This window comes from Phacochoerus africanus, chromosome 1 (genome assembly GCF_016906955.1).
Source record: "Phacochoerus africanus isolate WHEZ1 chromosome 1, ROS_Pafr_v1, whole genome shotgun sequence".
Lineage (NCBI taxonomy): Eukaryota > Metazoa > Chordata > Mammalia > Artiodactyla > Suidae > Phacochoerus > Phacochoerus africanus.
Genome location: NC_062544.1, coordinates 209,605,222 through 209,633,122, shown reverse-complemented (window position 1 = coordinate 209,633,122; position 27,901 = coordinate 209,605,222). Strand labels below are relative to the sequence as shown.

General features: G+C 36.3%; 1 protein-coding gene across 4 annotated transcripts in view; it reads left to right on the top strand.

Moving 5' to 3' along the window:
- The window catches only part of FGF12 (fibroblast growth factor 12), a 570,669-nt gene extending 549,119 nt beyond the window's left edge, over positions 1 to 21,550 (top strand). For 3 of the 4 annotated variants that reach the window (XM_047788848.1, XM_047788839.1, XM_047788832.1), the window contains 2 exons: positions 448 to 646; positions 20,398 to 20,879. In XM_047788848.1, the coding sequence (XP_047644804.1) occupies positions 448 to 646; positions 20,398 to 20,516 (318 nt within the window). In that variant the 3' untranslated portion in view covers positions 20,517 to 20,879. Of the gene's footprint in view, positions 1 to 447; positions 647 to 20,397 lie in introns of all 4 variants that reach the window. The other variant, XM_047788857.1, reaches the window with a different exon arrangement.
- Positions 21,551 to 27,901: the final 6,351 nt, after the last annotated feature.

The window sequence follows — 27,901 nt, the reverse complement described above, 5'->3', positions numbered from 1 at the left end:
CTTCTTTCTTTTTTCTTCCTTCCTTCCCTCCCTCCCTCTCTCCTTTCCTCCTTTCCCTCTTTCTTTCCTTCCTTCCTTCCTTCTTCCTCTTCTTTCTGTTTTTTAGGGCTGCACCTGCAGCAAAGGGAAGTTCCCAGGCTAGGGTGGAATGGGAGCTGCAGCGGTCTACTCCACAGCCACAGCAATGCCATATCTGAGTCGCCTCTGCGACCTATGCTGCAGAGGTCAGGGATCAAACCCACATCCTCAAAGAGACCCTCTAAGCCACAACAGGAACTCCCTGTATGACAAATCTTTATACCCAAATGCTAATAGGAATTACTTGTAATTATATCTCATTCTTTCTTAATAGAAGACCTACATTTCAGGCTTATTGGATTTAAACATTTGTTGATTCATCATTAAATCTTTTCTCTCTTTCGTATCTTCTTTTTTTGTTTTCTGCAGGATGTTTTCACTCCAGAATGCAAATTTAAGGAATCTGTGTTTGAAAATTACTATGTGATCTATTCTTCCACACTGTACCGTCAGCAAGAATCAGGCCGAGCATGGTTTCTGGGACTCAATAAAGAAGGTCAAATTATGAAGGGCAACAGAGTGAAGAAAACCAAGCCCTCATCACATTTTGTACCAAAACCTATTGAAGGTACCAGAAGCTTCTTTTCTTTAGGTCCCAATCTATGTGTCAATGCCAGTTCAGCTTCTTGTCCTTTCACTCAGTAGCGATTGCTTCTAATGCAACAGATCAGAGAAAAGATTCAGAAAACACAATAGTACCTCTTCCTATCAAAAAAATATTATACTTAGCACTTAGGAAAAAACTCCTTGAATATCAAGCCAAGATACTTCTTAATAGTATAAATATAATGGTAGTGACCATTTGGAATGTAATTTCTTTCTTTACTGTACACAATAATTTAATTTCTCAGGCTACACTCTTGAAAAACCAATAATACTATTACAATGCTTTAAAGTTTTCACAAGGCATTTAGAAACATGTTTATATCCTAACATCTTTTTGAACAAATCTAGCACTGTAAGGTATTAGTTTTTCTATTCTTAAGGAAAGAAAATAATATTCTCTTTGCTGTGATCAATACATGTTGCAATATTAAATTTTATCTTCCTCAACTGAGACTATAACTTCCCTTCCCTCGATCATTTAATATAGTATTCACTTATTTCAGATTGATCAGTGGAATAATTTTATGCTGAGGAAACACATTTTTGGCAACTTGTTCCCTAAGTAGGATGAGAATATACCTTTGGGATGACTGCATTTACTGAATTCAGTAAAGCTTTTAATACAGACTAAGAAAGCAGCAGTTGGTCTGGATATTTACCAACATCACTTTCTTCTCTGAAAGTCATATTATAATCACTTAAAACATTAGTTCAGCTTCCTTAAGCAATGAGAAACCTGAGGCAGCACACGGCCATTCTGTGACTTAATCAGGCTTGCTGCCCCCAAAATAGCTATAAGGTATGGTTAGGTCCACCATGCCTCCTGCATGTGACTGTAACAGTCAGCAAACATTTGTTAAGTCAAGACCATGTTCAAAGCACTGGCAGGAAATGTGACATTCAAAGCTCCTAGTCCCTTGTAAGCCTCCCTTCACACCCTGTGCTTTTAACCACACAAAACGGAACTTTCGTTCTACATTTTCACTCTTTGTAATAGAGCTTTACTATTTGAGGTGGTCTATAGTTTTTTTGCCCTCATCTCCCCACAATTGCTATCCATTCATGGCCCTGGAAAATCCTTATCAGTCCTTGTAAAGAACTAATTCAAGAGTCAGTCGTTCTTTGAGGGCTTCTCTGACTTTCTTCAAGTAGAATTAAACATTCTGTCACCTTATTATTGTGTACAGTTCTCTCCCCTAGAAATTATCACTTTGTGTTAAATCCAACTATTTACCTCTCTTATCCATGAATGAACAGAATGCTTTATTTTTTTTTCTCATATCTCCTTGTACCTTGTATAGTATTTAGCCTATCATAGATATAAAATAATCATTGTCAGTTGAATAAGTGAACATGTAAATGAAAAAAATGAATGCATAGGTAAGTATAAAAACAAAGAGCTATATGCTCAAGAAAACTTTATAATATTCTTGGAGATATGGAATTTGATTACTAATGGCAATGGTATATGTAAAAAGTGATATATACATGTTGCGAGAAATGATATTGGGAATAGGGAAAGAGCTAACACTTCTACCAGAAGGAAGATACTGGTAAATTGATACTTAAACATACCTTCAGGGCAAGTCAGGTTCAGAGCATGTGAAATGAGAGGTGGGGATTAAGTGGATAAAAACAAACCAGGTACAATGTAAGTAAACTATTTGTGCATTTAAGTTGATGTTTTTGTTGTAATAAGTAGTATATGCTCATCAATAATATTTGGAAAATTCAGGAAAGTATAAAGGAAAAGTAAAAAACCATGGGTTTTAGTTACTCCTTTTATAAATAATTCATTTCCTACTAAATCCTTCCCCACCAAAAACAAACAAACAAACAAACACAAACAAACAAAAAAACCTGCAACCTACCTTCCTAATCATGACCTAGTCTGCACTTTGGCTAGTCAGACTTCCTCCTGGGTCTGTATGGTCATCTATACATTTCTTTTTTTGTTTGTTTTGGGTTTTTTTTTTTTTTTTTTTTTAGGGCCACACCCACGGCATATGGAAGTTTCCAGGCTAGGGGCTGAATCAGAGCTACAGCTACCAGCCTATGCCATAGCCACAGCAATGCCAGATCTGAGCCATGTCTGCAACCTACATCACAGCTCATGACAACGCCAGATCCTTAACCCCCTGAAGGAGGCCAGAGATCGAACCCGCGTCCTCATGGATACTAGTCCAGTTCATTACTACTGAGCCACGATGGGAACTCCAATCTATACACTTCTAAGAGAAATGTAGGCAATTACCATGTTCCTAGTTTGAGAGATGCCTTAATTCTTCATGTTTGCTGTATTTCAGTACAAATGGGGGAAAAGACAACCTGATATTCCTACTTGTACACGTTGGAATTAGGTTTGGTTGTGTACAACACAAAACTCACATTAAGAACAGCTTAATCATACATGGTGTTATGCCTCACAAGCCAAATCTAGAAACCTGCTCTCCAGGGCTCTTCTATGGCTCCCTAGTTGTTATGGACCTCGGTCACATCCGGCTTTGAGTGCCACTGTCCTTGGTATGTTGTACAGACCTGCCCTCATCCCCAGGATCCAGCCAGCATCCTCATTCCAGTCAGAGGGTAGAGAAAGGGGTGAGAAAGATAGAGGCAAAAGCCTTGTACCAGTCTCTTCAAGATAATCCCCATTAGTGATATGATATTTATTTCCCATGGATCACAGCTTGGTCAGGTGTCACACACAGATACAGGGAAGACTTAGAATTCAGGGTTTCTTCCAGATGTCTACACACCAAACAAATGTTGAGTTACTCTGTGAGAATGGCAGAAAGGGATGGGGACAACTGAGAGCCTTGACTACAGCCTGCCATCATCTTAACTTCAGAATAGCTCTAATATCCTAATTTTCTTATTGGTAGCTCTTGGTTGATTGTTTTGTTTTCATTTTTACTGATGCTTTAGAATGAATTTCCTTTTATTTCAGGGAAAAAAATAACCCATTCTAAATCAGATTCACTAATACCTGGATTTATTTCCAAAGCTCTTTGTCTCTTTAGACTGTGGGGATGAAAACTTAGATGTGATGTATACAAAATAGGATGTGAATCACTTCTGAAGATGAAAACAAGGACTTAATTCATTTCAAACACATTGTAAATCAACTATACTTCAACAAAATAAAAATTTTAAAAAGAATTTAATTCATCAGACCAAAAACCTTTTAATTCCCTAGAAATATCTTTGACTTTTGTCTTAGAGAACAGATTTCGCTTTTTCAAGCAATATTAGCTAATAAAATAACATTGTTGGTCAGTTTTACACCTCATCTGTACTTGTTATAATATTATTAAAATATAATAATACAAAAATATGAGCATGTACCCAGTGATTGTCCATGCAGTTATATCACATGGTTAACCAAAGAGATTATCAATTATTTTTCGTTTTTAAAGGAATTTTTGTAAATCTCTAAGCCAGTCACTGTTACTGTTACCCAGATTCCAGTGCTGCAAACAACAAACGCCCCCCCTCCCTGTGAAACCAGCCCCTATTAAACAAAAGTCAGAGAAGGTTTGTTTTGGTTTTGCTTTTCTAATAGCTCTGCCTTTTCCCCAGTCCTAATGGTGACATCATTTTGAATGTCAGGATTCCCCAAATTAAACTCTGTCAATGTGAGGTTCTTTAAAATCTTGCACAGGTTCCATGATAATAATAACCCACCAGTCCCTCTCCCATCCAGCTTCACCCTGTGTTTAGAGAATAGGCGGTGTTAATAAGGGGTTGCGAGGGCATCTCTTCAGACAGATGGATGGACTTGATATTTAAACCCATTACCACGTATATTGCACATAACCTTTATTTACCCTCCCCTGGAATTTAAGACAATGGCACAGGCTTTGGGATTCTTGAGTTTGCCCTTTCAGAGCATTGTTCATACCACAGATAAGTAACTCCCTCAGATTTCAGTTGTCTTGATGGTGACCTCACCCTTTAGCTTCAGACACAGCAGCTAAATACTCTGACAAAGAAGGAAAAACAATCTCCTCTTCTCTGCCCTTCTCCTTCAAGGAGCTCATTGCTCAGCTCCTGCAGGTAGTTGGATATTCAGACTCTGGTTCCTTCCCCTGAAAAGAATGTGTGCATTTTACAAAACATAAGCTTCAAAAACTTGATCCTAGAGTGAGAAATATATTTCTAAAGTAAAATTAGTAAATGTCAGTTGAGAGCCATTGCTACAGAAGTATTAAATGCAGACTAAAGGAACATTTGCCAGTTTTGACCAGTTTATTTTCTAATGGGGAGATAAGACTAACACACACATGGAAATACACCTACACACTTGGAGGACAGTTACAAATTATCTATTCTGTCTGTTACAACAGTTCCTGAAAACTATGACATTTAGAATGAATAAGCAACGTGCTACTGTACAGCACAGGGATCTCTATATCCAGTCTCTTGTGGTAGAACATGATGGAAGATGATATAAGAAAAAGAATGTATATATATGTATGAATGGGTCACTTTACTATACAGCAGAAATTGATACAACATTGTAAATCAAATATAGTTTAATTTTTAAAAATTAAAAAAAAGGAATGATTGCTTTAAGCCAATAGACTCTTATTAAAGTCCAAGCAGTATAATGTAAATCACTGTTTCCCAAATGTTAGTATCAGAACCATCTGGAGTGTCCTTGAAAGCTACCAGATCAAATCTTCAAAGTATTCTAATTTTATTGTCCAAGTGATTTTGATGGCAACCAGGTTTGAGATTCAGAATTCTAAACTCAATTTGATGTTTCTAGACTCATTTTGATCACATCTGGCCATAGACAATTATTTAAATTTATTCAAATATTTAAATTTATTCTATATATCTTGGACTAAGCCTTATCTAATATAGAATAAATTGTGCTGCTTGCACCATGGAATTAAATATATAACACATTATATTTTTACCTTTCCTACTGCTATTAGGATGGTTGTACTTAGTGCCAAGTTAAATTACTATATGGAGTTAGTAGAGGCAAAATTATCTATTGTACTAAACTGATCACTAAGGAAGAGTGACCTGATAGAAACCAATCAGCCAAGGATAAAGAAATGTCTAATTCTTCTAATAAAAATTTTACCTATAATTTGTTAAGGAATTTTGAGAAAGTATTTCTTCAACCTAAATAACCTCTGGAAATGCAGATGGTTATAAATTCCATCTGTCTCATAGGAATAACATGAAGATGAGACGCTATTAAGTTTGGATTTCTCAAATCTGTCAGATCACTGCAAAGTGCCTTTTTCATTTTCCCTTAGAAATTGGACATTGTGTTATTGTGTCATGTTCTGGAGAAAGGCTGTGAGGTGTGGTATTGCGTAAAGTATTAGAGACAATTAAAATTGAATTTGGTAGGAAAATAATAATCTCTTCAAACACTATATAGGAAGACACCAAAGAAATGAACAAATCTGGAGTCTTGATTTGTAAAGCTCCTATCATGAAGATACAAATTATTGGCAATAATGGCAAATTATTTGGATTTTTTTATTTCACTTAACTTGAAGAGAACCAGATGGTTTGTTTTCTATAACCCTCTTTTGGAGCCAAGCATACTAAAAGACAAAACATAAAGATGGAGCAAAAAAGTACCTTTGATGTTCCTGATTGCTTTTTTTTTTTTTTGTCTTTTGTCTTCTTTGTTGTTGTTGTTGTTGTTGCTATTTCTTGGGCCGCTCCCGCGGCATATGGAGATTCCCAGGCTAGGGGTTGAATCGGAGCTGTAGCCACCTGCCTACGCCAGAGCCACAGCAATGCGGGATCCGAGCCGCGTCTGCAACCTACACCACAGCTCACGGCAACGCCGGATCGCCAACCCTCTGAGCAAGGGCAGGGACCGAACCCGCAACCTCATGGTTCCTAGTCGGATTCGTTAACCACTGCGCCACGACAGGAACTCCCTGATTCCTTTTATTACAGAAAAGATACTAGCAGCAGCTCTCTCTCTCTCTCTTTTGAGTTTGGGGTCTCTGCCAGCCTGTGATGCCTTCTTCCCCCAAACCGGTATAACTCATTTAAAGCAGCTTTATCCTGGCTTTGAATTTAGTCTTTAATGAAACCCTCCTACCTCTCCCTGACACTTCCTCTTCCATCTCTCTCTCTCTCTCTAACACACACACACACACACACACACACACACACACACACACACACACACACACAAATACTGCTTCTGACGTCTTTCTAAATGAAGATATAGATCTTCTGGTTCACTATGTCCCTTAACTCTTTATACTATTTACAGCATATTGGGTGCATTTCTTTGGCAATGCATTGCTTCTGAGCCAACACTTAAAGTTCTCCTATGGTTCCAAAGGGATTCCATGTGACATTAATTAAGGTGTGACATTGCCTCCTGTTAATTGCCCATACCCATTCATGATCTGCTATTAAGACAATTAAATTTCTTTAATGGTACATTAACTAACAGAGCAATCTAACCTTTCCACTTCTTGGAAATTACAGATGGCCAAGGAAAATTTGATTAAATTGGTAGTAATAGAAATATTAGTCAGGACTTGCCATTGTGGCTCAGCAGAAATGAACCTGACTAGTATCCATGAGGATGAGGGTTAGGGTTAAGGATCACTCAGGGTTAAGGATCTGGCATTGCCATGAGCTATGGTGTAGGTCGAAGAAGGTGGCTCGAATGTGGTGTTGCGGTGGCTATGGTGTAGGCTCTTGGCTGGGTGCCTATTCGACCCCTAGCCTGGGAACTTCCATGTGCTGCAGGTGCAGCCTTAAAAAAGAAAAAAAAAAAATCTCATTCTACTTTGATGGAAACTGATATACATAGAGGTTCTTTATAAAATGTCATTTCTGAGTTTTATTAGGAACTGCAGTTATCTTCCCTCCATTTGGAAAACAGAATCTGTCAGCAACAATTCTAATTGCCCTTCACTCAAGTTTTCCAACTCTCCATTCCAAAGTAAAGTTGACTCTCAAAAATTTACACTCAGTTCTTCTATAACTATTAGAATTTTCAAGTTTTTAGTGACTTACAAGAATCCAGGAATAATATAAAAGTAATAATTAGTAACAGTTTATTCCTTTATGTTTTTTTTGTTGTTATTTTCAACATTCCTCCAAACAGGAGTATCATTTGATAGTCCCTGACACTTTGGGAGGCTACAGATTAAGATTATCATCCCAATTTTAAACATGAGGAAATGAATTTGAGAGGTTATGGAATTCACCCATGTCCATACAGCTGGAATGAGGCAAAACTAAGACCAGACCTGCTTTCTTTATCAGACAATGCTGGAACATCCAGGAAGCTGCTGAATGAGGATTGACCATTGGAGCTGTAATATACGTTCAGTAGTGACTTGACAGGAGTGATTTCACTTGGAGAATGGGGAATAAGTCCAATTGTAGTGGATTCTAGTTATAACAGGAGGTAGAGAAAAGAAATAACATTCAATGACACTTCTGAGGAATCCTGTTATAAAAGGGAAGTAGAAAAATGGAGTGCAAGCTGGAGAGAAACATGATGGTTGCATGATGGGGTTTGTTCATTGAAAGCTATTATAGCATGTTTATAGACTAATGGGGGAGAAGTGAAAATTGACATTATAGGAGAAAGGGTCAGTTAATAACACTGTGACCTAAGGGAATGGGATCAAGTAAATTTAGTGGAGGACTAAATTTACATACAAACAAGAGTTCAAGCACTGTAACAAGGAGGGAGCCAGAATATATGTGAACAGTTGTGTGCAGGTTGGTAACTTTTGTGGAAATGCAAAGACTTTCTCCTCTGCATCTCTTTTCTAGGTGAAATGCAAAACATGGCAGTTTATTGACAAGAAGGAAGGAAGGGAGGAAGGAAGGAGGCAATGATGAAGGGAGAGGGAGAAAAAGAGCAGAGGAGACAATAAGGCAAGCCTGTTGCCCAAGTCCGAGGAGGGTCTGAGGTAGTTTTTAAGGTCTGAGGAGGAAAGAGAGATATGGAATAGCCACTTGGGAGGAGTGGGAGAGGGTATTGGCTAGAGAAATGTAGTAGAATTCCAGGAAGTGCTGAGCACACCCATGAAGTTTGGGGTCAAGATTTTGACTAAGTCTGAGCAATGAAGTTTTGTTTTTTTTCCAACACATGAAACTGTTTCACTGTAAGCTTAGAATAGGAATCCTGGAGCTAATCACACATGATTTTTTTTTTTAATTTTGTGGAGATTCCCAGGCTAGGGATCAAATCCAGGCCTCAGCTGTGACCCACATCTCTGCAGCAACCGAAGACTCTCCAGTCAGCAGATTATTTTTATTTTTTTTTTTTTAAGGGCTGTACTCTTGGCATATAGAAGTTCCCAGGCTAGGGGTCAAATTGCAGCTGTAGCTGCCAGCCTACACCACAGCCACAGCAACACCAGATCCAAGCCACATCTGCGGCCTACACCACAGCTGATGGCAACACCAGATCCTCAACCCACTGAGCAAGGCCAGGGATCAAACCCACATCCTTATGGATACTAGTCAGATTCATTTCTGCTACACCACAATGGGAACTCCAACAGTCAGATTCTTAACCCACAGTGGGAACTCGTAATCACACATGAATTTGCATGCTGATTCTGCCCTGTATCAGTGCACTAGTTTGAACAAATTACCCTTTTTGTTCTCTTTCCTTAACTGCAAAAGGGATCAATTAATAAAGTATCTACCTTTTAGGGTCATTTAAAATAATTTTACCATATATAAAGTGCAGATATATAGTAAGTGCTGAGTTAATGTTAGCAATGATTAAGAGGACAGTGGTTCCTTAGAAGGAGAATACTCCTGGGATGGTACCTGGAACCTAGTTGATTATAGTCGTTTGATTTATAGCTAACAGCACCGCCTGAGATTTCCCTTTTACATGCTTTTAAGAAACGTGTTATTTTCGTTTGTTTTCCAAGATAAATTTATGATAACTAAAATAAAAGTGATTGTTGAATGTTAAAAGTTGCAAACAGGGAATGTGAGCTATTATAATGGCAGGGAATGTCTGTATATTCTGATAACTGCACTTGCAGCAAATGTACCAGTGAAAGAATATGATAGGAAAATATTAAGTGAAAGCATGCCCTGGAAAGACTCATATTTAATCTTAGAAAGAGAGGATGGATTTATTTTTAATAAGACTTCAAATCCCAGTGATATGTATTTGGTCCTTTTATTTTCTAATGGCACATTCTTGCATTTCAAAAAGCAAAAAAAGGAGTTCCCTTCGGGGCTCAGCAGTTAAGGAACCCAGCTGGGATCCATAAGGATGTGGGTGTGATCTCTGGCCTCGCTCAGTGGGTTAGGGATCTGGCATTGCCATGAGCTGTGGTGTAGGTTGCAGATGAGGGTCCTATGTTGCTGTGGTGTAGGCTGGCAGCTGTAGCTCCAATTCGACCCCTAGCTTGGGAATTTCCACATGCTTCTGGTGCGGCCCTAAAAAGCAAAAAAAAAAAAAAAAAAGGAAAAGAAAAAGAAAACAAAAAGGAATACCCTGGTGGCCTAGTGGTTAAGGATCCAGCATTGTCACTGCAGGGGCTTGGGTCACTTCTGTGGCATGGATTCAGTCCTTGGCCCAGGAATTTGCACATGCCATGAGCACGGCCAATAAATAAATAAATAGAACAAATATTATGTATTATTACACATTATTGGTAGTTTATGGGCTTATAATAAGCAAGTATAGCATTTTATTTGATAACAGGACTGCAAGGCTTTCTACAGAAATATGGGCCACTGCATCTTAGGCCACTGTGAAGATGACAGCCTTCATTGTGCCAAGTCATTGACTAGTGTCCACCATATGGGTGTGTTCTGTTCACATTAAAGGGTGGAACTGGAGATGCTGTTTTAAAGCAATATATAACGTGGGCTATGTTATTAGAAAACCATGCTTGTCCTTGTGTCCGTGAATGAGGAAGAATATTCTCTCATCAAATATCTATCTCATTTTTACTCCAAAAGCTAGGATAAATCCTTCTGCTTCAATGTACTATAAATCAAGAAAAGTCAAAACACAAATGAAAGGAAACATCAAGAAGAAGAGGAGGAGGAGGAAAAGATGGAGGATAGGGAGGGGGAGGGGAAGAAGAGGCAGAAATTGAAACAGACCAGAGGAAAAAATAGAAAAATGATCTAAAGAAAGCGTTTTAAAGAGCCATACAGAAATGTTTCCTTTTCAGAGCATTATCTCCTTTTACCATTTGTCCAAAACTATTATGATATCACAGGTGTTAGAGGAACAATAATACATATCTCAGAGATATCTGGTGGGGTGAAAAAAGGGCAAGTTTGTGTTTTCATACTTTAAAGAGGAAAGTGTCAAGAAATATGATCAGGACAACCCATAAGAGCCAGATGAAGGGGAAGAAACATTGTGAATCCTGCAGACATTGCATTTTCAGGACACTAAACATTCTTGAAATTGGGATATTGAGACTCTGTTGGAAAAGTAGTGTAAAGTTACATCAGAAAGAAACATAGCAATCAGTTCCATACAAACAGCTGGCCTTTAAATCATGCCCACTGAAAATAAAGTCTGTGTCCTAAGTGAAGCTCACAGAGTCTTGAATGAGACTTTTTTTTTTTTTTTGTCTTTTTGCCGTTTTTAGGGCCGCTCTCGTGGCATATGGAGGTTCCCAGGCTAGGGGTCTAATCGGAGCTGTAGCCGCTGGCCTATACCACAGCCACAGCAATGTGGGATCCGAGCCGCATCTGCAACCCACACCACAGCTCACGGCAACACCGAATCCTTAACCCACTGAGCAAGGCGAGGGACGGAACCCACAACCTCATAATTCCTAGTTGGATTCGTTAACCACTGTGCCACGACGGGAACTCCCTTGAATGAGACATATTTAATAGTAACATCCCAAGATGCCCTCAGAGGATGTGTTTCCAATTGTTAAATCTATAGTGACCCTGGATCTGAGTTTCTGTGATATATTTAAGAAGCAAGGAGGACAAGAAAGATAGGGAGTTGGATGTTTGTTTGTTTTCACTTCACTTTATTCTCAATCTGGAAATTAATCCTCATCAAAATGACTAGAATATCAGCCTTTGCTTTCATAATTGTATTGTGCCAGAGTGCATAAAACAGAGCAGTTGGGAAGAAAATATTCAAAAACAAAGAGAGTTTTTTTTTTTTTTAATTGTGACGCCAAGAATAATAAAACTTTTTTTTTTTTCTTTTTATGGCCACACCTGTGGCATGTGGAAGTTCCTAGGTGAGGAGTCAGATTGAAGCTGTAGCTGCCCGCCTATGCCACAGCCACAGCAACACTGGATCCAAGCCACATCTGTGACCTATGCTGTAACTTGTGGCAATACAAGATCCTTAACCCACTGAGCAAGGCCAGGGATCAAACCCGTATCCTCACGTATACTATGTCAGGTTCTTAACCCGCTGAGCCACAACAGGAATTCCAAAGTCTATTTTCTAATGAAATAGTAGCTTACTGTAACAGAAAGTGATGGAAAATGCCCTTCTTAAATATCATTTTAGTAATTAGAACTACTGCAAATTGAGAGACTAGGCTTCTTCGCAGTTACTAAAAAGGAACTGATTATTGAGAAGAAAAAAAGCATAATCTTGCATGGACAGGAATAATTAGAGAAACACAATTTAGGAGCTGTAGAATTTATTCAACAGTTAAAGATCAGAACCTAGACAGTTCCCTAGAAATGTTTCTTAAAGGTTTCTCACAATTTCTTAGTAGTATATGATTGAAAACTAATGTCAGAACTCTAAATTCTAGTATTAGTAGTTGTAAAAAACTGCAATTAATTTTTACTGTATGGTAAAGTATATTTGATTCTCATATGTGGGATTAGTAATTCTGGATTTATCATTTTAAAATTTTTATTTATTTTAAATTTTATTGGAATATAGTTGGCTCACAAAGCTGTGTTAATCTCAGGCATACATCAAACTAAATCAGTTTATACATATGCATAGATCCATTCCTTTTCAGATTTTCTTCCCAAACAAGCTACCACACAGTACTGAGTAAATTTCCCTGCGCTATACAGTAGATCCCCATTACCCATGTATTCCATATATAATAGTGTGTTTAGTTGTCTTAAGCTTCCCACAAAATGAAAAGATAACCCTTCTCAACATGTTAATTAGTTTAACCAAGAGAGCCCCACTTTTTTTTTTTTGTCTGTCTTTTTGCTTTTTCTAGGGCCTCTCCCGCGGCATATGGAGGTTGCCAGGCTAGGGGTCTAATAGGAGCTGTAGCCACTGGCCTATGCCAGAGCCATAGCAACACCAGATCCAAGCCGTGTCTGCGACCTACATCACAGCTCACAACATCACCAGATCCCCCACCCACTGAGCGAGGCCAGGGATTGAACCCGCAACCTCATGGTTCCTAGTCGGATTCGTTAACCACTGTGCCATGCCGGGAACTCCAGAGAGCCCCACCTTTCAGTTGCAGTCAAAATCATGATAGTTGAAATATGTTAAATGTTGAGTACAGTTTCCCTCAGTACTTGTAGGGAATTTGTTTCAGGAAAATTTGTTCCCAAATTTGCAGACGCTCAAGTCCCTTATATAAAATGGCATAGTATTTGCATATAACCTACACAAATCCTCCTGTATACTTTAAATCATCTCTAGCTTATTTGTAATACCTAATATAACATAAAGACAGTATAAATAGTTGCCAGAGCAAGGCAGATGCAAGTTTTGCTTTTTTGGAATTTTGTGTCATTTTTTATTGACTGTTTTCCATTCACAGTTGGTGGAATCTGAGGATGTGGAACCCATAAATACAGAGAGCCAATTGTATGTTAGATAAGCAGCAGGTCTCATACCTAATGGTGCCTCTGCTAGGTTTGTTCCTGAGAAATTAAGACGGTGTTTGCAAGGCATCAGAATAACTCATAAAAGCTTGAAACACTGCTAACCATTTCTTATATAATCTATGCATCAAGATTCACTTTGATTCTTCTTGATTACCCTGACTGGCTGTATTCATGTCATGTAAACATAGTTAGGCATTTTTCTAGATAAAGAGATTCAATAAATAGGTTTTTTTCCCTATACACTTATATACTTGATGGACATATTAACTACTCAGTCACTATCAAATTTAGGCCGATATGTATCATGACCGTGGTTTAAATCCTCTGTCCTGAATTTCAGAGGTCTGACTCAATTTGGTCCCGTCAAGTCTCATCTCTCACCACCTCTCAATTTTACCCCATCCTTCAACCAGCTACTGTTTCTCTTACACAACCTATGTATGCTTCATCTCTTCATTCTAATTTATTAGCCCATCCATTTCTCTAAACCTTCTGCATCCTTCAAGGCTAAATCAACATCACAGAGCTCTTTCATATACTCATTTCTGTTTATCTCCCTATCCTGTGATTTGTGTGCATGCCTGTGCTCTCTTTCTTAGCCTTGAGCTTCTGGAGGGCAGGAGCCAAGAGGTTATTTCTTGTACTGGCCACAGAAGCTAGCAGAGCACCTGGCACAAAGTCTGTATGTACTGTTCATAGGATAAATGAATAAATTAATGCTGGAATAAATTCATCTTTGGATATTTGTCAGCAAAAGAGTAATTGGTGTTTGAGGAGAGAAAAAAAATGAGAAGTCAGTAATAGAATCAAAATGATACAATATTAGTTAAGCCAGATTAAAAGGGTCAATAAATGTTTTGTGAACCAATTTATTCCCTCAAAGAAATCCAAGATAGTCTGCCTCTGCTAAGTCTACCTATGAAGGTCAAGTCCAATCAGGTCAGAAAGTTTTCTCAGCTCTCCTCCTCATCACATAGTAATTGATAGCTTTAACTCTAATCAAGACACTTCTCTTCCAGACAAGAGCAAACTCTTCTAAGACAGCACTGTGTAACAGAAATATAATATGAGCTACCTATGTAATTTAAAGTTTTCTGATTATCATACTTTAAAAACTAAAAGAAACATACAAAATAAATGTTAATATATTTAATCCAGTGTATTCAATATGCTATCATTTCAATATGTAATCAGTATAAAGCATCATTACCGGGATATTTAATTTTTGTGTGGTCTTTAAAACTAAGTTTTTATTTTATATTTACAGCATATCTGAATTAGGACCAGCCACATTTTAAGTGCTCAATGATCCCATATGGCAAAATGAGTACTGTGTTAGGTGGCGCAGTTCTAGGATATTCTCATCAGGTTTTACTGTCCTCTCACCAACCCTATGCCCTCACAGTGTATCTCAAATCTTTCTTAGTATAGTCTGAAGAATAATACTATTGACTCTTGGGGAATGGTTGGCTCTCTCCATGCAAATAGGACATCCCTGACTTTAATAGTCACCTCTTTGTTTATAGCTTACCCTCAGGGTATTTGTTTCTCTGCGTGTGATTTTTTTTTAATTATATGTAATTATTGTACATTGTAACCAATTTAAGAACTCATTTCAGTATCATTAAATTTGTTCACTTTGTTGTGCAGCCATCACTATCATCCATCCTCAGACTTTTTCATCTTCCCCAGCTGAAATACTATACCCACCAAGTATTTATTCCTCTTCCTCCTTCTCCCTTTCCTCAGCCTCCAGCAACCAGCATTCTACTTTGAGTCTCTGTGAATCTGACTACTCTATAATACTCATGAATGGAATCTTAAAGTATTCATCCTTTTATGCCTAGCTTATTTCACTTTGCCTTAGGTCCTCAAGGTTCATTGGTGCTTGTGTCAGGATTTCCTTCCCTTTTAAGGTTAACTACATGTCATTGTATGTATATGTCACACTTTGTGTACCTGTTCATTGGTTGATAGGTATTTTGGTTGCTTCCCTCTTTGGCTATTATAAGTAATGCTGCTATGAACATGGGTATGCAAATAACTGTCCACATCACTGCTTTCACTTTTCTTGGATGTAAGATACAGAATTTCTGGATCATATGATCATTCTATGCTTGCTTTTTTGAGGAACTCGCCATATCATTTTTCACAGTAGCTGTCCATTTCAAATTCCCACCAGCAATGTACAGTAGTTGCAGTTTCTCTACATGCTTGCCAACACGTCATTGAATTATTTATTTTTATAAAATGCATCCTGAATTTGTTTTTATTACCATTTTGGGATGACATTAAGAATATTTGGTAGTGGTAAGGCCAACTTGGATCTAGATTCATATGCAGATATAACTTAAACATTATCTGATATAAGACAATCATTTGCAACATGTATTTGATGGATTGTTTTTCTGTTTTTATTAAGAACTTTTGAGTAGGACCTTGAAATCTTGCATTCTTTTCTGCCTATGCCATTGCTCACTTACCATCTGACTTTGGGGAAGTTGCTTTAAAAAAAAAAGGGGGGGATACAAATTTCTTATCTTATCTACTTTATTCACCAGGTTATTATAATTACCAAGTGAGTGAGTCAATTTAAAATGGCTCTGAACTTCCAGTTGGGCAGGGTTGGCACTCCCCAGCGGGATCCAGGAAAATCTCCACAGTCAAATGCCAGCCTGGGTAGCATGCTAGAATCTAGTCCTTCTGTGATCATTCAGTGCCAGAGAAGTCCAAGTCCCAGTTAGGGTTAAATGTAAAATACTATCTCTTGGTATAGTTCATTAAAAGACACTTTGCCTATAAAAAAATTAGAAAAAGTGAAATGGCTTTGAAAGCTCTGAACTAACAGATTTATTGAAGGGATTAAAGGTTTATTTAAGAGATTATTATTGTGGTTATGTATACCACAGTGATTTGGGTTTACATTTTGGGCTTATAATGAACTTTATAGAACATTTATGCCTTCTGTTTTCTTTTATATTGTGTCCTCATTTTATTATGTATCATTGAGAACAGCACAGTTATGGAGTGTTAATAGAATTATCAAAGGAAGTTATATTACTGAAGAGAAGTATTATGTCCTTTCTTTGCTTTCTAATTAGATCATGCTCTCTTAATTGCATTTTAATTCTAAAATTTGATATTCATACCCCTTGATTCTTCAGCTTCTTAAGTTAGACAATACAAGTGACATCCCAGAGCCTGTAAATAACAGTGAAAATTAAAGCCCAAGAAATTAAATTGAATCTATTTGCTTTATTACTCTTCATTTTCTTTTTTAAATTTTATTTTTTTACTTTAATGATTTTAATTTTTTTCAATTATAGTTGGTTTACAGTGTTCTGTCAATTTTCTACTGTACAGCAAAGTGACCCAGTCTCACACACACACACTTACAGATATATATATATATATATATATATATATATATTCTTTTTCTCACATTGTCCTCCATCATGTTCCATGACAAGTGACTAGATATAGTTCCCTGTGCTAGGCAGCAGGATCTCATTGCTTTTCCACTCCAAATGCACTAGTCTGCATCGATTAACCCCAGGCTCCCAGTCCATTCCACTCTCTCCCCTTCCCCCTTGGCAACCACAAGTTTGTTTTCCAAGTCCATGAGTTTTTTTTCTGTGGTAAGATTTTTGTGCCATATATTAGATTCCAGATATAGGTGATATGATATGGTATTTGTCTTTTTCTTTCTGACTTACTTCACTTAGTATAAGAATATCTAGTTCCATCCATGTTGCTGCAAATGGCATTACTTTGTTCTTTTTTGTGGCTATATTACTCTTTAATTTTCAAGCTAAGGCATATGAACTAGTTTTTTTGTGTTTTTTTTTCCAAACCTGGAATTTTATTATTCCATATAATGGAAAAAATTGGAAAATTATTGATTGAGTTGTCCTGGAAGAATACCAAGTCTCACACTTTGCTCTGACACCAGTGAGTTTCCTTCTTTTTGGAACATTGAAAAATTTTAGATGTCATTTAAAAAAATTCTCTGTGGACTTGATTCTAGGATGGCCAGCAGGGTTAAGTTAGTTATTAGAAAAATTATCTGCAGTGATAACTATAATGGCAACATTTTTTATGTTGTCACAACTTAAATATTGTATGTGTAAGTGAGAAATGGCAAAAAAAAAAAAAAAGCAGATAAAAGTTAAAAACAAATGTCTCGGGTAGAATCTACAACATAAGGAAAGTTAAAAAAAGAAGTTTCAACACAACGAAATTTAGATACCAAAATTATAAAATATATTCTTTGATGGAAATTAAGAAGTTATATCCTTCAAGTACCTCTACGTTGAAGTTTAAAATTTTTTCCATGTCAAAATATATTGTGTTTTTATTTTTAGAGTTTTTTTTTTCATTCTTTGAGACTAATTAGCAGTCTGTAGTCAGGTTTGGGGATGTATATGTTTTCACAGATGATTAAGTGAGAGAGTAGGGAAAACTTCTTTATGGTATTATGTGAATAGCTTTCCAACTGAATCGCTTCATTACTTCTGAGTTCCCCTGTGCACTACCCAGTTATAAATAAATGGCTATATTTTGCACATATAAACATATTATTTAATTTGGGCAATTTTGACACTTTTCCCATAACAGAAATATAGGTAAGAGGCATTAGACTTGAGGAACTTCAAGATTTCAATAGGATCTTACATATAGGTCTTCCATCTTTTGTCAAAGAAAGGCAGAAACTTCAGTTACCTACTGGCACCATCTGAAAATTACAGGATCAGTTCATTCTAAACTAGTTTATTCGGTACACTTCACTAGTTAAGCCAAAGGCAGTTAGTCCTTTGGTAATATTGAAGGGCCCATTCAGTGCAATAAATGAAATATTTTAAAAATCTCATTTAAAAAAATACATTTATAATAACTGTACACGATATTTGTAATAAATAAGCTTTGTATATATATTTTATACTAGCCACAGTGTGGTTTGATTTTGCCAGCACTTATTAAAACTGGGCACTTATTAAAACTGCAGAATCTCTGGAGTTCCTTCCTGGTTCCATGGGTTAAGGATGCCATGTTGTCACTGCTGTGGTTCTGGTTACAGCTGTGACATGGCTTTGATCTCTGGTCAGGGGACTTCCACATACTGCAGGCATGGCCCCGCAAAAAATGCAGAATCTCAAGTCCACTGTAGACCTTCTGAGTCAGAATCTGCATTTTAACAATATCATAGGTGATTCAACTGCATGCTAATAACATTTAAGAAGCTCTACTACTGAGATGTTGGAAGAGATCTATTTCCTCATCACTGAACTTGACTGAGGAGCCTACTTATATACCTTAACTCTCTTAATCTAGTTTTGGATTTAGAATATAACTTCAGCCAAAGCAATGTGTCATTATGTTCTCTGAAATCTTTTATTTAAATTCTTTTCTTTTTTTTTGGTCTTTTTAGGGCCTCACCTGCAGCATATGGAGATTCCCAGGCGAGGGGTCAAATCGGAGCTGCAGCTTTTGGCCTACATCATAGCCACAGCAATGCCAGATCCAAGCTGCATCTGCAGCCTAGACCACAGCTCATGGCAACCCTGGATCCTTAACCCACTGAGCGAGGCCAGGGATCAAACCTGCGTCCTAGAGGACACTAATCAGATTTGCTTTCTCTGAGCCACGATGGTATTTAAAATTCTTATGAAGAAATCAGCCCCTTCATTTTTCTTATACATCTTGGGATGTTTACTGAATGCCAAGCGCTGACTCCTCATAAAAATGCTGTTTTACAATTATGAAGATGTATCCAGTTGGACAGTTAGGAAGTGGCTGAATAAGGATGTGGACCCAGGCAGTGTGGCTCCCAGATTTGTGCTCTTAACCAGCATACAACATCTATTCAGTCAAGGCCATGCTGGGGTCTCCAGTACCAGAGCAAAGTCCAAGGAAGAAAGCAATTTGATTGGAAATAGCATTCAGATTACCAACGCATTGTAGTGATGGTTCAATAGGTAGAGGTTTATAACTGTTTGTTCCTAAGTCAAGGATGAAAGCACCTCCTCATATTTAAGTAAATATTTCATATACATATACAGTCACATTTGTCCTACAACAATAAAATGAATCAGCCTTAATGTACTTAGTATGCTGATAGATCCTATCTTACAAGAATAACTATGAATTGAAAAACACTCTTCTTCCCATGCAGTAATCTAGCAAGAGCCATGATAATTCACATATGACTGAGCTTTTGAACCAGACAAAACAATAGAGGATAAAAGGAACTGTTTATATAGATATGAACTGAAATCTCACAGTTGCATAACCACATTTCTTATTATGAATAACTAAGAAGTCATGGATTGTGTTCATTACCTTAGGTAAAGGAAATCTGTAGAAACTGGGGAAATTACATCTTTTTTCCTTCTCTGCCCTCTCTCCTGTTATCATTTCCTTTGTAGGATACCCTGAAAGTTGGCAATAAATATTTCAGTTTGATACAACAATGTCATATTCCTTGTGGTAGGGTAAAGATTAGGATCATGTAAATGATCATTTTTTTCCTACCCAAACTAGATTGAAGACTAAAAAAAATGAAATATCTCTTTCTAGCATTTAAATGTTATACATCCAATGTCTTTTCTAACTCTAGATGAAAATCCTGTTATAGGTTAGTAGACAGTAAAGACTTAAGCCTTATCTATAAGGGAACAGAAACCACTTATACGGCTGCAATTCAGGAAGACTTAAATGGTTTTGACTGATAGAACTGGAAGAGAATTATGTGCAACCACTAAATATTGTAAGTAAAATTCACTTTTACAGGAGGAAGAAGAGCTAGCGGTGAGAGTGAACACTATTGTAAATCCAAATTTGACGTGTTTATTGAGGCCAAATTGATGTCTCCTATTGTAAGGAGTAATTGATGTGCTTTTTGCCTTCCAGTGTGTATGTACAGAGAGCCATCACTACATGAAATTGGAGAAAAACAAGGGCGCTCGAGGAAAAGTTCTGGAACACCAACCATGAATGGAGGCAAAGTTGTGAATCAAGATTCAACATAGCTGAGAACTCTTCCCTGCATCCCTCTCTCATCCTTTCCCTTTCTCCCCCTGCCCTTTACCCATTTCCTTCCAATAAATCCACCCGAGGAGAGGAAAATAAAATGGCAACCCAGGACCTAGTGGCTAAGATTCTGCACTCAAAATTTTCCTTTGTGTAGGACAAGCAAATTGAACCAAAGCTTGCCTGTTGCAAAGTGGTAGAAAATGCACATGCATAAAGATTAGCATACATAAAAGCAGAGGAAAAAAATAAATCAAGACTCCATAAGCATTAACATAAACTCTGTTGTTATTAATAGAGGGCTAATTGTAATGAAGATATAACTATAATAAAGATGAAATAAAGTTACCTTAAAGAAAAGGGTTTTGGAGTATCGACCTTACAAATCAATGTAATACCCTAAATAGCTTAAACTCTGGATAAATCTGTGATGTGTGCTTTGTTTTGAATTTGTATTTTGGGGGCATCTGAAAGTGACACATAATTACATTCTCTTTCCAGGATTTTTTTTTTACCATGATACTGAACGTGTATGAATTATAGATTCTTTTAATGCCTGTAAGGTATATATATAACCAGGAATTATTTAACATCAAGAAAAGCTTAAAATTTTATTCCTGAAATTGATATTTAAGACTGTTTTATGCAAAAGATAGCCTCAAGTTGAATTTAATTCTATTAGCTGATTTCCTTCCTTCCTAAAAAGAGTTTCAGATTCTCCTAGGAGAATATCACATTTTTTTCAAAAGTATTAATTCAGGATCTCATTTTTTTTTTCTTTAGCCATTTAGGGAAAAAAAAAATTCTTGTTCTATGGCTAAAGTAACTTTTAGGAATCCTTCATCATTGCCATGCCTGGGCAGTGATAAATAAGTTATGTGCTCTTACTATTTCATCTGATTTTTTTACTTTGTGGACACCTTTGAGAGAATAGGTGCATATCTAGGTGTCTTAGAGAGTTTTATACCATCTCTTGCAGCAGGAAATAAGGAAGAAGTGTTTTACATAAGGAAATAAGTCCTAAGAAATTGGTAAAAGGAAACCGTATCTGCCTCTGTAACTTACCAGAGTTTTCTGTATTTAGCATTTTCTAAACTTCCCCAGGAAATTGGGAGGCATGGCTGTGAAATTCCTAACTTACTATCTTAGGAAGCCAGTGGATTGTTTAATGTTTGTTACCATATATGATTATTTATAAATCTAGTTGGAAAGAAGACTGTCCCATAGAACACAGAAGGGAACTTGTAAGACACTGAGTTTTCAAAGGTCATAGAGAAACATGGAATTAACTGAGGCTCCAACAGACAGAGTTGTGTGAATGGCTTAAAAGTAATCCAAAACAAACAAACAAACAAACAACTCAGTGTAAGGCTAGGGAAATGCATATGTAGGAATACTAAAGTATTAGAAAAATGTTAGGGAAAAAATGAACATTATACACTTGCCTTGGACAAAAATGAATCTACTTAGTCCTACAAATCAGGAATGGTATAGAGACATCCAAATCAAAACAAAACAAAACAGAATGCTAAAAATGTCTGCAGATTTATGGATATTATCAATGAGAAGACTTAGCATGCTACTTCTCCTATAGCTTTACCATCCAGCATGTATGGTTCCAAATACTCCGTAAAATATATACACTTTGCAGAAGCTCTAGGCCCTCAGTTCAATGACCTTGCCATCAGTTGCTGTATTCTCTCAAAGTCAATGTAGTTTTCCTCACTCTACTCAATCATTATTCTTCAATAGTGGTCTGTGTCCTTCACCAAGTATTCTATTTATGTTATCAGGAGGTTAGCAGGAAATAAAATGGAGAGATTTGTCTAATCGGTTGCAAAGAATAAAAGATATGCATCTAGGCAAGGATTTTGAACACACATTTGCAAGAGATATTTGCTTCACCGAACCCTTTGCAAAGTAACAAAGACTTTTAAATTAAAGCAAAAAAAAAAAAAAAAAAAGAAATGTTACTATTCTAGGAGAAGAATACCTTTGTAAAAAGAAATCTAGACATACCAATCAGGTTGTATTTCCCCTTGTCACTCTTGAATGAACTTGATTATAAACACATCTGTCACTTTCAGACCAAACAAACCCCAAGCACAAAGCCTTATTTTCTTTGAAAAAATAAAGAAGAGGCTTCTACAAAATGGGTCACAGGCTCATTTAGCATAAAATGACTTGAGCTTTTTGGTAACACACACATACACACACCACAAACTCATGAGTAACACAATTGACAGTTGCACAAAGTGTTATAAATTACACTAATGATTTCTGGACAGACTGTATCTAACCTACTTGAAAATTATGAAAAATATGATAGAGATATGAATCTCCAACAAAATTCTTCTCTTTATTTTCAATGGCTAGCCATCCTTCAGCATCTAGACTTATATTTGTCTCCTTTCTGATAGCAATTAAGAAACAGTTCTAACTACCCAGTTTGTATTGTTTTTCTCCATATCATTTAAGCAAATGTTCACTACAGTAAAATGTTTTGGAAATTTGCTTTGTCTGAGTTAAATTCAGGGAATAAATTGGAAACTTCATATTCTTTTACACATTAACCTGACAAAAATTATGGTTTAGAGCACAGGGTGAACATTTTCCTAACTGCTGCTTACTTTTTAAGTACATTAAAACCTTTGATAGAAAAGTATTCACTGCCTAGGTTTTAAAATATTACCAAATATATACATATAACTATCCTATTTCCTCCAAAAATATTAGCCAGTTTAAACAGTTTTGTTTTTCAGGTTTACTCCAAATAAAATAATTCTTTACTTTGATTTTCATCATTCCAATTTCTGGGTCTCAATTCTTCCATCACTTATTCTCCTATAAGTAAGATAAGCTTTTTTTTTCTTAAATGAATTGGGATAGCCTCAGAAAAATTATGACATTTAGCACAGCGCTGTAATTGGCTATGTACATACACAGTAAAACATGTTTAAGAGTACTTATTGTAACATGTTTCAAAAATCAATGGTCTTGGAATGAAAGCAAAACTCTTAAGAAGCTCACAAAAGAGTTGTCTGGTCAATATATCTTACTTGACATTTAAGCTTGAAGTTTGAAGCATAGAAACAAAACTGCTGAAGTTCCATTTGCTAATTCAGAGACTTTTGTGCTCAGGAAACTGGAGGACAGAGAGCCAACCTATTCTTGATCACAGAAATAGTTTGGGGTTTGAATTTTACATACGAATTTCATAGCACATTTTTAGCCATTATAGATTGGCACAATAAAAAGACATCAATTTGATGCAAATGATGACGCTTTATGGGCCTCATTCAGATAGCTTTTTAGAAAAAGCCTTCTATTTAAGAAAATGACAGTGCTGTCCATAGGTATTATATAGATTGGTGGTCCTGTGGTGCCACTAAAAATGAAAGTATTAAGACGAAAGTGAAGGATGAAGAATGACTTACGTGTTGAAAAGTCTGACGGTCCTAATTCGGGACCCCAAGTTCCCGGGTGAAGAAGCATGATTGCATCAACAATAATTTTTTTAAACATGGACCCAGAAACAGCAAATCCATAATTCCACCTTCGTGGCTTTGTCTAAAAGGCCGTGCCTGAGAAGGTTTTCCATGATGTTGCTTAATTTTCATCTGCACAAGGTGAAACATTCAAACACAAAAATCCCCTGCTCGTCTTAATATCATAAGAAGCTGAGATTATTTCTCTGTCATAAAATTGTAAATAGCTTTTTTTAAAATCAGAATCACATTTAAAACAGTGGATTGTTCTACAAATATATATGTGTATATATACATATGCTTCTGAAATAAGGATATATAGACTTTTTATTTGATTTGTGGTCTTTAGTCCTAGGTAATCAAAGATAAAGAGATTTGAACACAAAACTTTATATTTAAATGTATATTTCTAATGACAGTATAAATTGCCACTTTATAATAAAAAAAAGAAACAGGTGGGAAAAACAAAGCACATGTCCTTTAGAATGTCAGTGATTCTGAACCCCCCTTTTTGATGCAGAGGTAACTATTTTTTATTTCTAAAAGTTATCTTTTAAAAAGCTGTACTTCCTGATAGAGATTCCATGATCAGTCATGTCAGATTGAAAATTTAGAGCTGAGGGCAAGAAAAAAATGCTAAATGCATATATTTATTTTTCAGGATTGTTCCTGGAGCCCAAGTAAAAATCCAATATTTAAAATTTAAGTGAAAATGGCTAATGTTCAGAGATGACATACTGAGCTTCAGTAACAAACAGAAGCAAAAATATATTAACACTATGATAATAATATTGAAATAATGTCATAGTAGAAATTGCATCATTAGATGTTTTATTAGTTGGAAAAAATGAGTTGATGTTTCTTTGTCTCTGCTCCAAGCACAACCTAAAGACAGTGGCATTAATTTTAGAGTTGTTCAAAAGTCCAAAATACCTCCCATGAATAGAACTGGTTTTAGCTCCATTACAAGGTTAAATGTTACAATCTTAAGCAACTATTGAGACCAAAATGTTTAATAAATGTGTTGTATGAGAAACTGAACAAATTAATGTTTTGTTTTTACATTAAAGTACAGATTATTCAAAGCATTGGGGGTTTTTTTGAGATCAGATTTGTAAAATGTTTACACATCACAACCTTCCTTAAGTTAAAAAGCAATTAAAATCTTGAGATGGTTATGCATGCAAACAAAATATTTGCATCTTTTTAACATTAAATTCCTTTGGGAAGTGTCTTTCCTTTTTAAAAATATATTTATCCTATAATTTGTCATTTAAAAACTGTCTCATAAAAAAGATCAAAATTGGATTTATGGATGGGAAATAAGGTAAATTTTTATTAAACACTGGTCAAAAGTAAAAACTACTTTTTAAGTATGAATCTACTTGTGGTAAACCCAGTATCTTGTTTTTGAGGATTGAGAACTAGAGCATATTGGTTTATTCTTAATTTACTAACTAGAGACTTGGTTAGGGATCATAAACCAAATTATGGTCTCAAAAAATCCAAGAAAGTCAGACACATAAATAAATAAGGTAATACCAAAATGTAAGTGCTACAATAAGTGTGATACTAAGGTTTTATATAGAACTGATAATGCAACAATGAAGCCTATACAAAAGACAGGGATTGAAAGGAGACTAGATACTAAGTAATGGAACAACAATGGGCCCCTCTTGTAAAATATAATAATATGAAGAAAAGTTATAAATGAAAAATACTACTTACCTGGGAAATACGTGTGAATGAAACTAGGAATGCGTGTTCAGAGGAGGAAATGGAAAAAAAACCTGAGTTAAGATGAATGAAGTAAAATTATTTAAAGTTTTGTCACTGCCCTCTTTGGATGTATTTGAGCCTCTATCTGTTAGGACACTTCATACTTATAACAGAATCCTCTAAACCAAACTGGCCCATCTAGGGTCCACAGCATCATTACCACTGAGGCTTAATTTGTCTACTGTTCTTTCAGTTCTGCCCACTCCATGTTTAGTAACTTCCCTCTTGGAGTTCAAAATTCTTTGACAAGTTGCAAGATATTGCATATTTTTTATGTAGGTACACATATCTATTCTTTCTTAAAATTCCCCCAGATGGCAAATCTCATTGGCCCAGTTCGGTTCATGTGTCCATACAATGAACCACGACGGCCAGGAATTTGAGGTGTGTTGACCAGTTTAAATCAACCAGAACCTTTTCCTACATATTTAGGTTGGATGTGCTTCCCCAAAGATACAGATGAAGGTGAATATCAATGAAATTCAGAACCTGTTTAGCAGGAAGAAATGGAAATAAATGCTGAGTAGCCAAAAATGGCAAATTTCCTACCTGTTCATGAATATATTTCCTATCACAGCTCATTGGATATTCTAAAAACTGGCAGAGAAATGCAAATACTAATGAATTAAAGCTACTACCATAAAGCATGCGGGAACAAACAAAGGCAGTCTTCAATTCCTGAAGCATTATTAAATGCCTGCTATGCAAAAGGCAGTGTGTGGATCACTGAGGAAGTTAAAGGAGCTGCATTTTTTTTTTTAAGTGGTACATTTGACAATAACAGTATATCTTGTATGTCCAATGCTTTTAGCTCACTCTCAAAAGAGTTCCCATCGTGGCTCAGTGGGTTACAAATCTGACAGGTTCAATCCCTGTCCTCACTCAGTGGGTTAAGGATACAGTGTTGCCATAACTGTGGTGTAGTTCAAAGTCATAGCTCCAATCTCGCATTGCTGTGATTCGACCCCTAGTGTGGAAACTTCCATATGCCACAGGTACAGCCCTAAAAAGCAAATAAGTAAATGCATAAATAAATCCTTGTCAGAGGACTAGAAGATGCAGCTTGGCTATTCTAAACTAAAAGTCTAATTCCTGTCTACTTTTTCATAACTAACTGTACAGCTAGCCAGGATTAGGACATTACAAAATTCACCTTAAAATACCTTTCATTCCAGGTCTTAAATTCAGGGCTGTTTGGTACTTCAGAATCATCTTGGATAGCCATATATAGCATTCTTGAATTCTTGCTACAGATTATAGCATATGCTTGACTACTTTAATGATGAAAGATATATTAATCTCTCAAGCAGCCACTCTCATTTGGGGAAAGTACTGGTTTTGTAATGGTCTTCCTTATGTGAAATAATTCATTCTGCAGCATCTGCCATGGCTTTAAATTTCACTCCCTGGGGGCTATTCAATGTCAGTTTAATCCTCCACTTACAAGAAAGTCAGGATTTCTTGTGAAAAATTTTCAGAGATTTAAAATATTTTGTTTCTTTACCCTTCTATTTATTTTACCCAGAACAAATTTTATTCACTTGGAGTGCAATATCCAATATGATGTTCCTGACATAATCTAACGGGTCAAGAGATATTCTCTTATTTTTGCCATTGTAACAATTGTATATTAATACTGCATTTGGGTTTTTCAATGACCTCAAAATTTGTTTTAACTTTCAGTTTATTTCCATCAAAACATCTAAATATTTTTTCACCTTTTCATCTCTATGATTTAAATTGAGATGGAAGTTTGTTAATAAACTAAGAATAATTCTAATCTGATCAAGTCTTCGAGAATCATAAATTCCCAAGACACATGCTCAGAATTTTCCAGATGTACTAAAAATTCCCATTCAGTGATTAATTACAAATCCTCTACTTTGTATGTGTGTACCTAACTTTGTGTGATCAGATCAGTCTGCTTTCAAGAATCAACCACAATGCACTGTGTCCTCTCACCTCAATGGGGCGAGGTTTTAGAGCTGATTATTCTTTATCGGGGATAGGGGAGAGGTCACACCCACAGCATACAGAAGTTCCCAGGCTAGGGATCGAAACTGAGCTGTAGTTGCTGGCCTATACCATGGCCACAGCAACGACAGATCCGAGCCAAG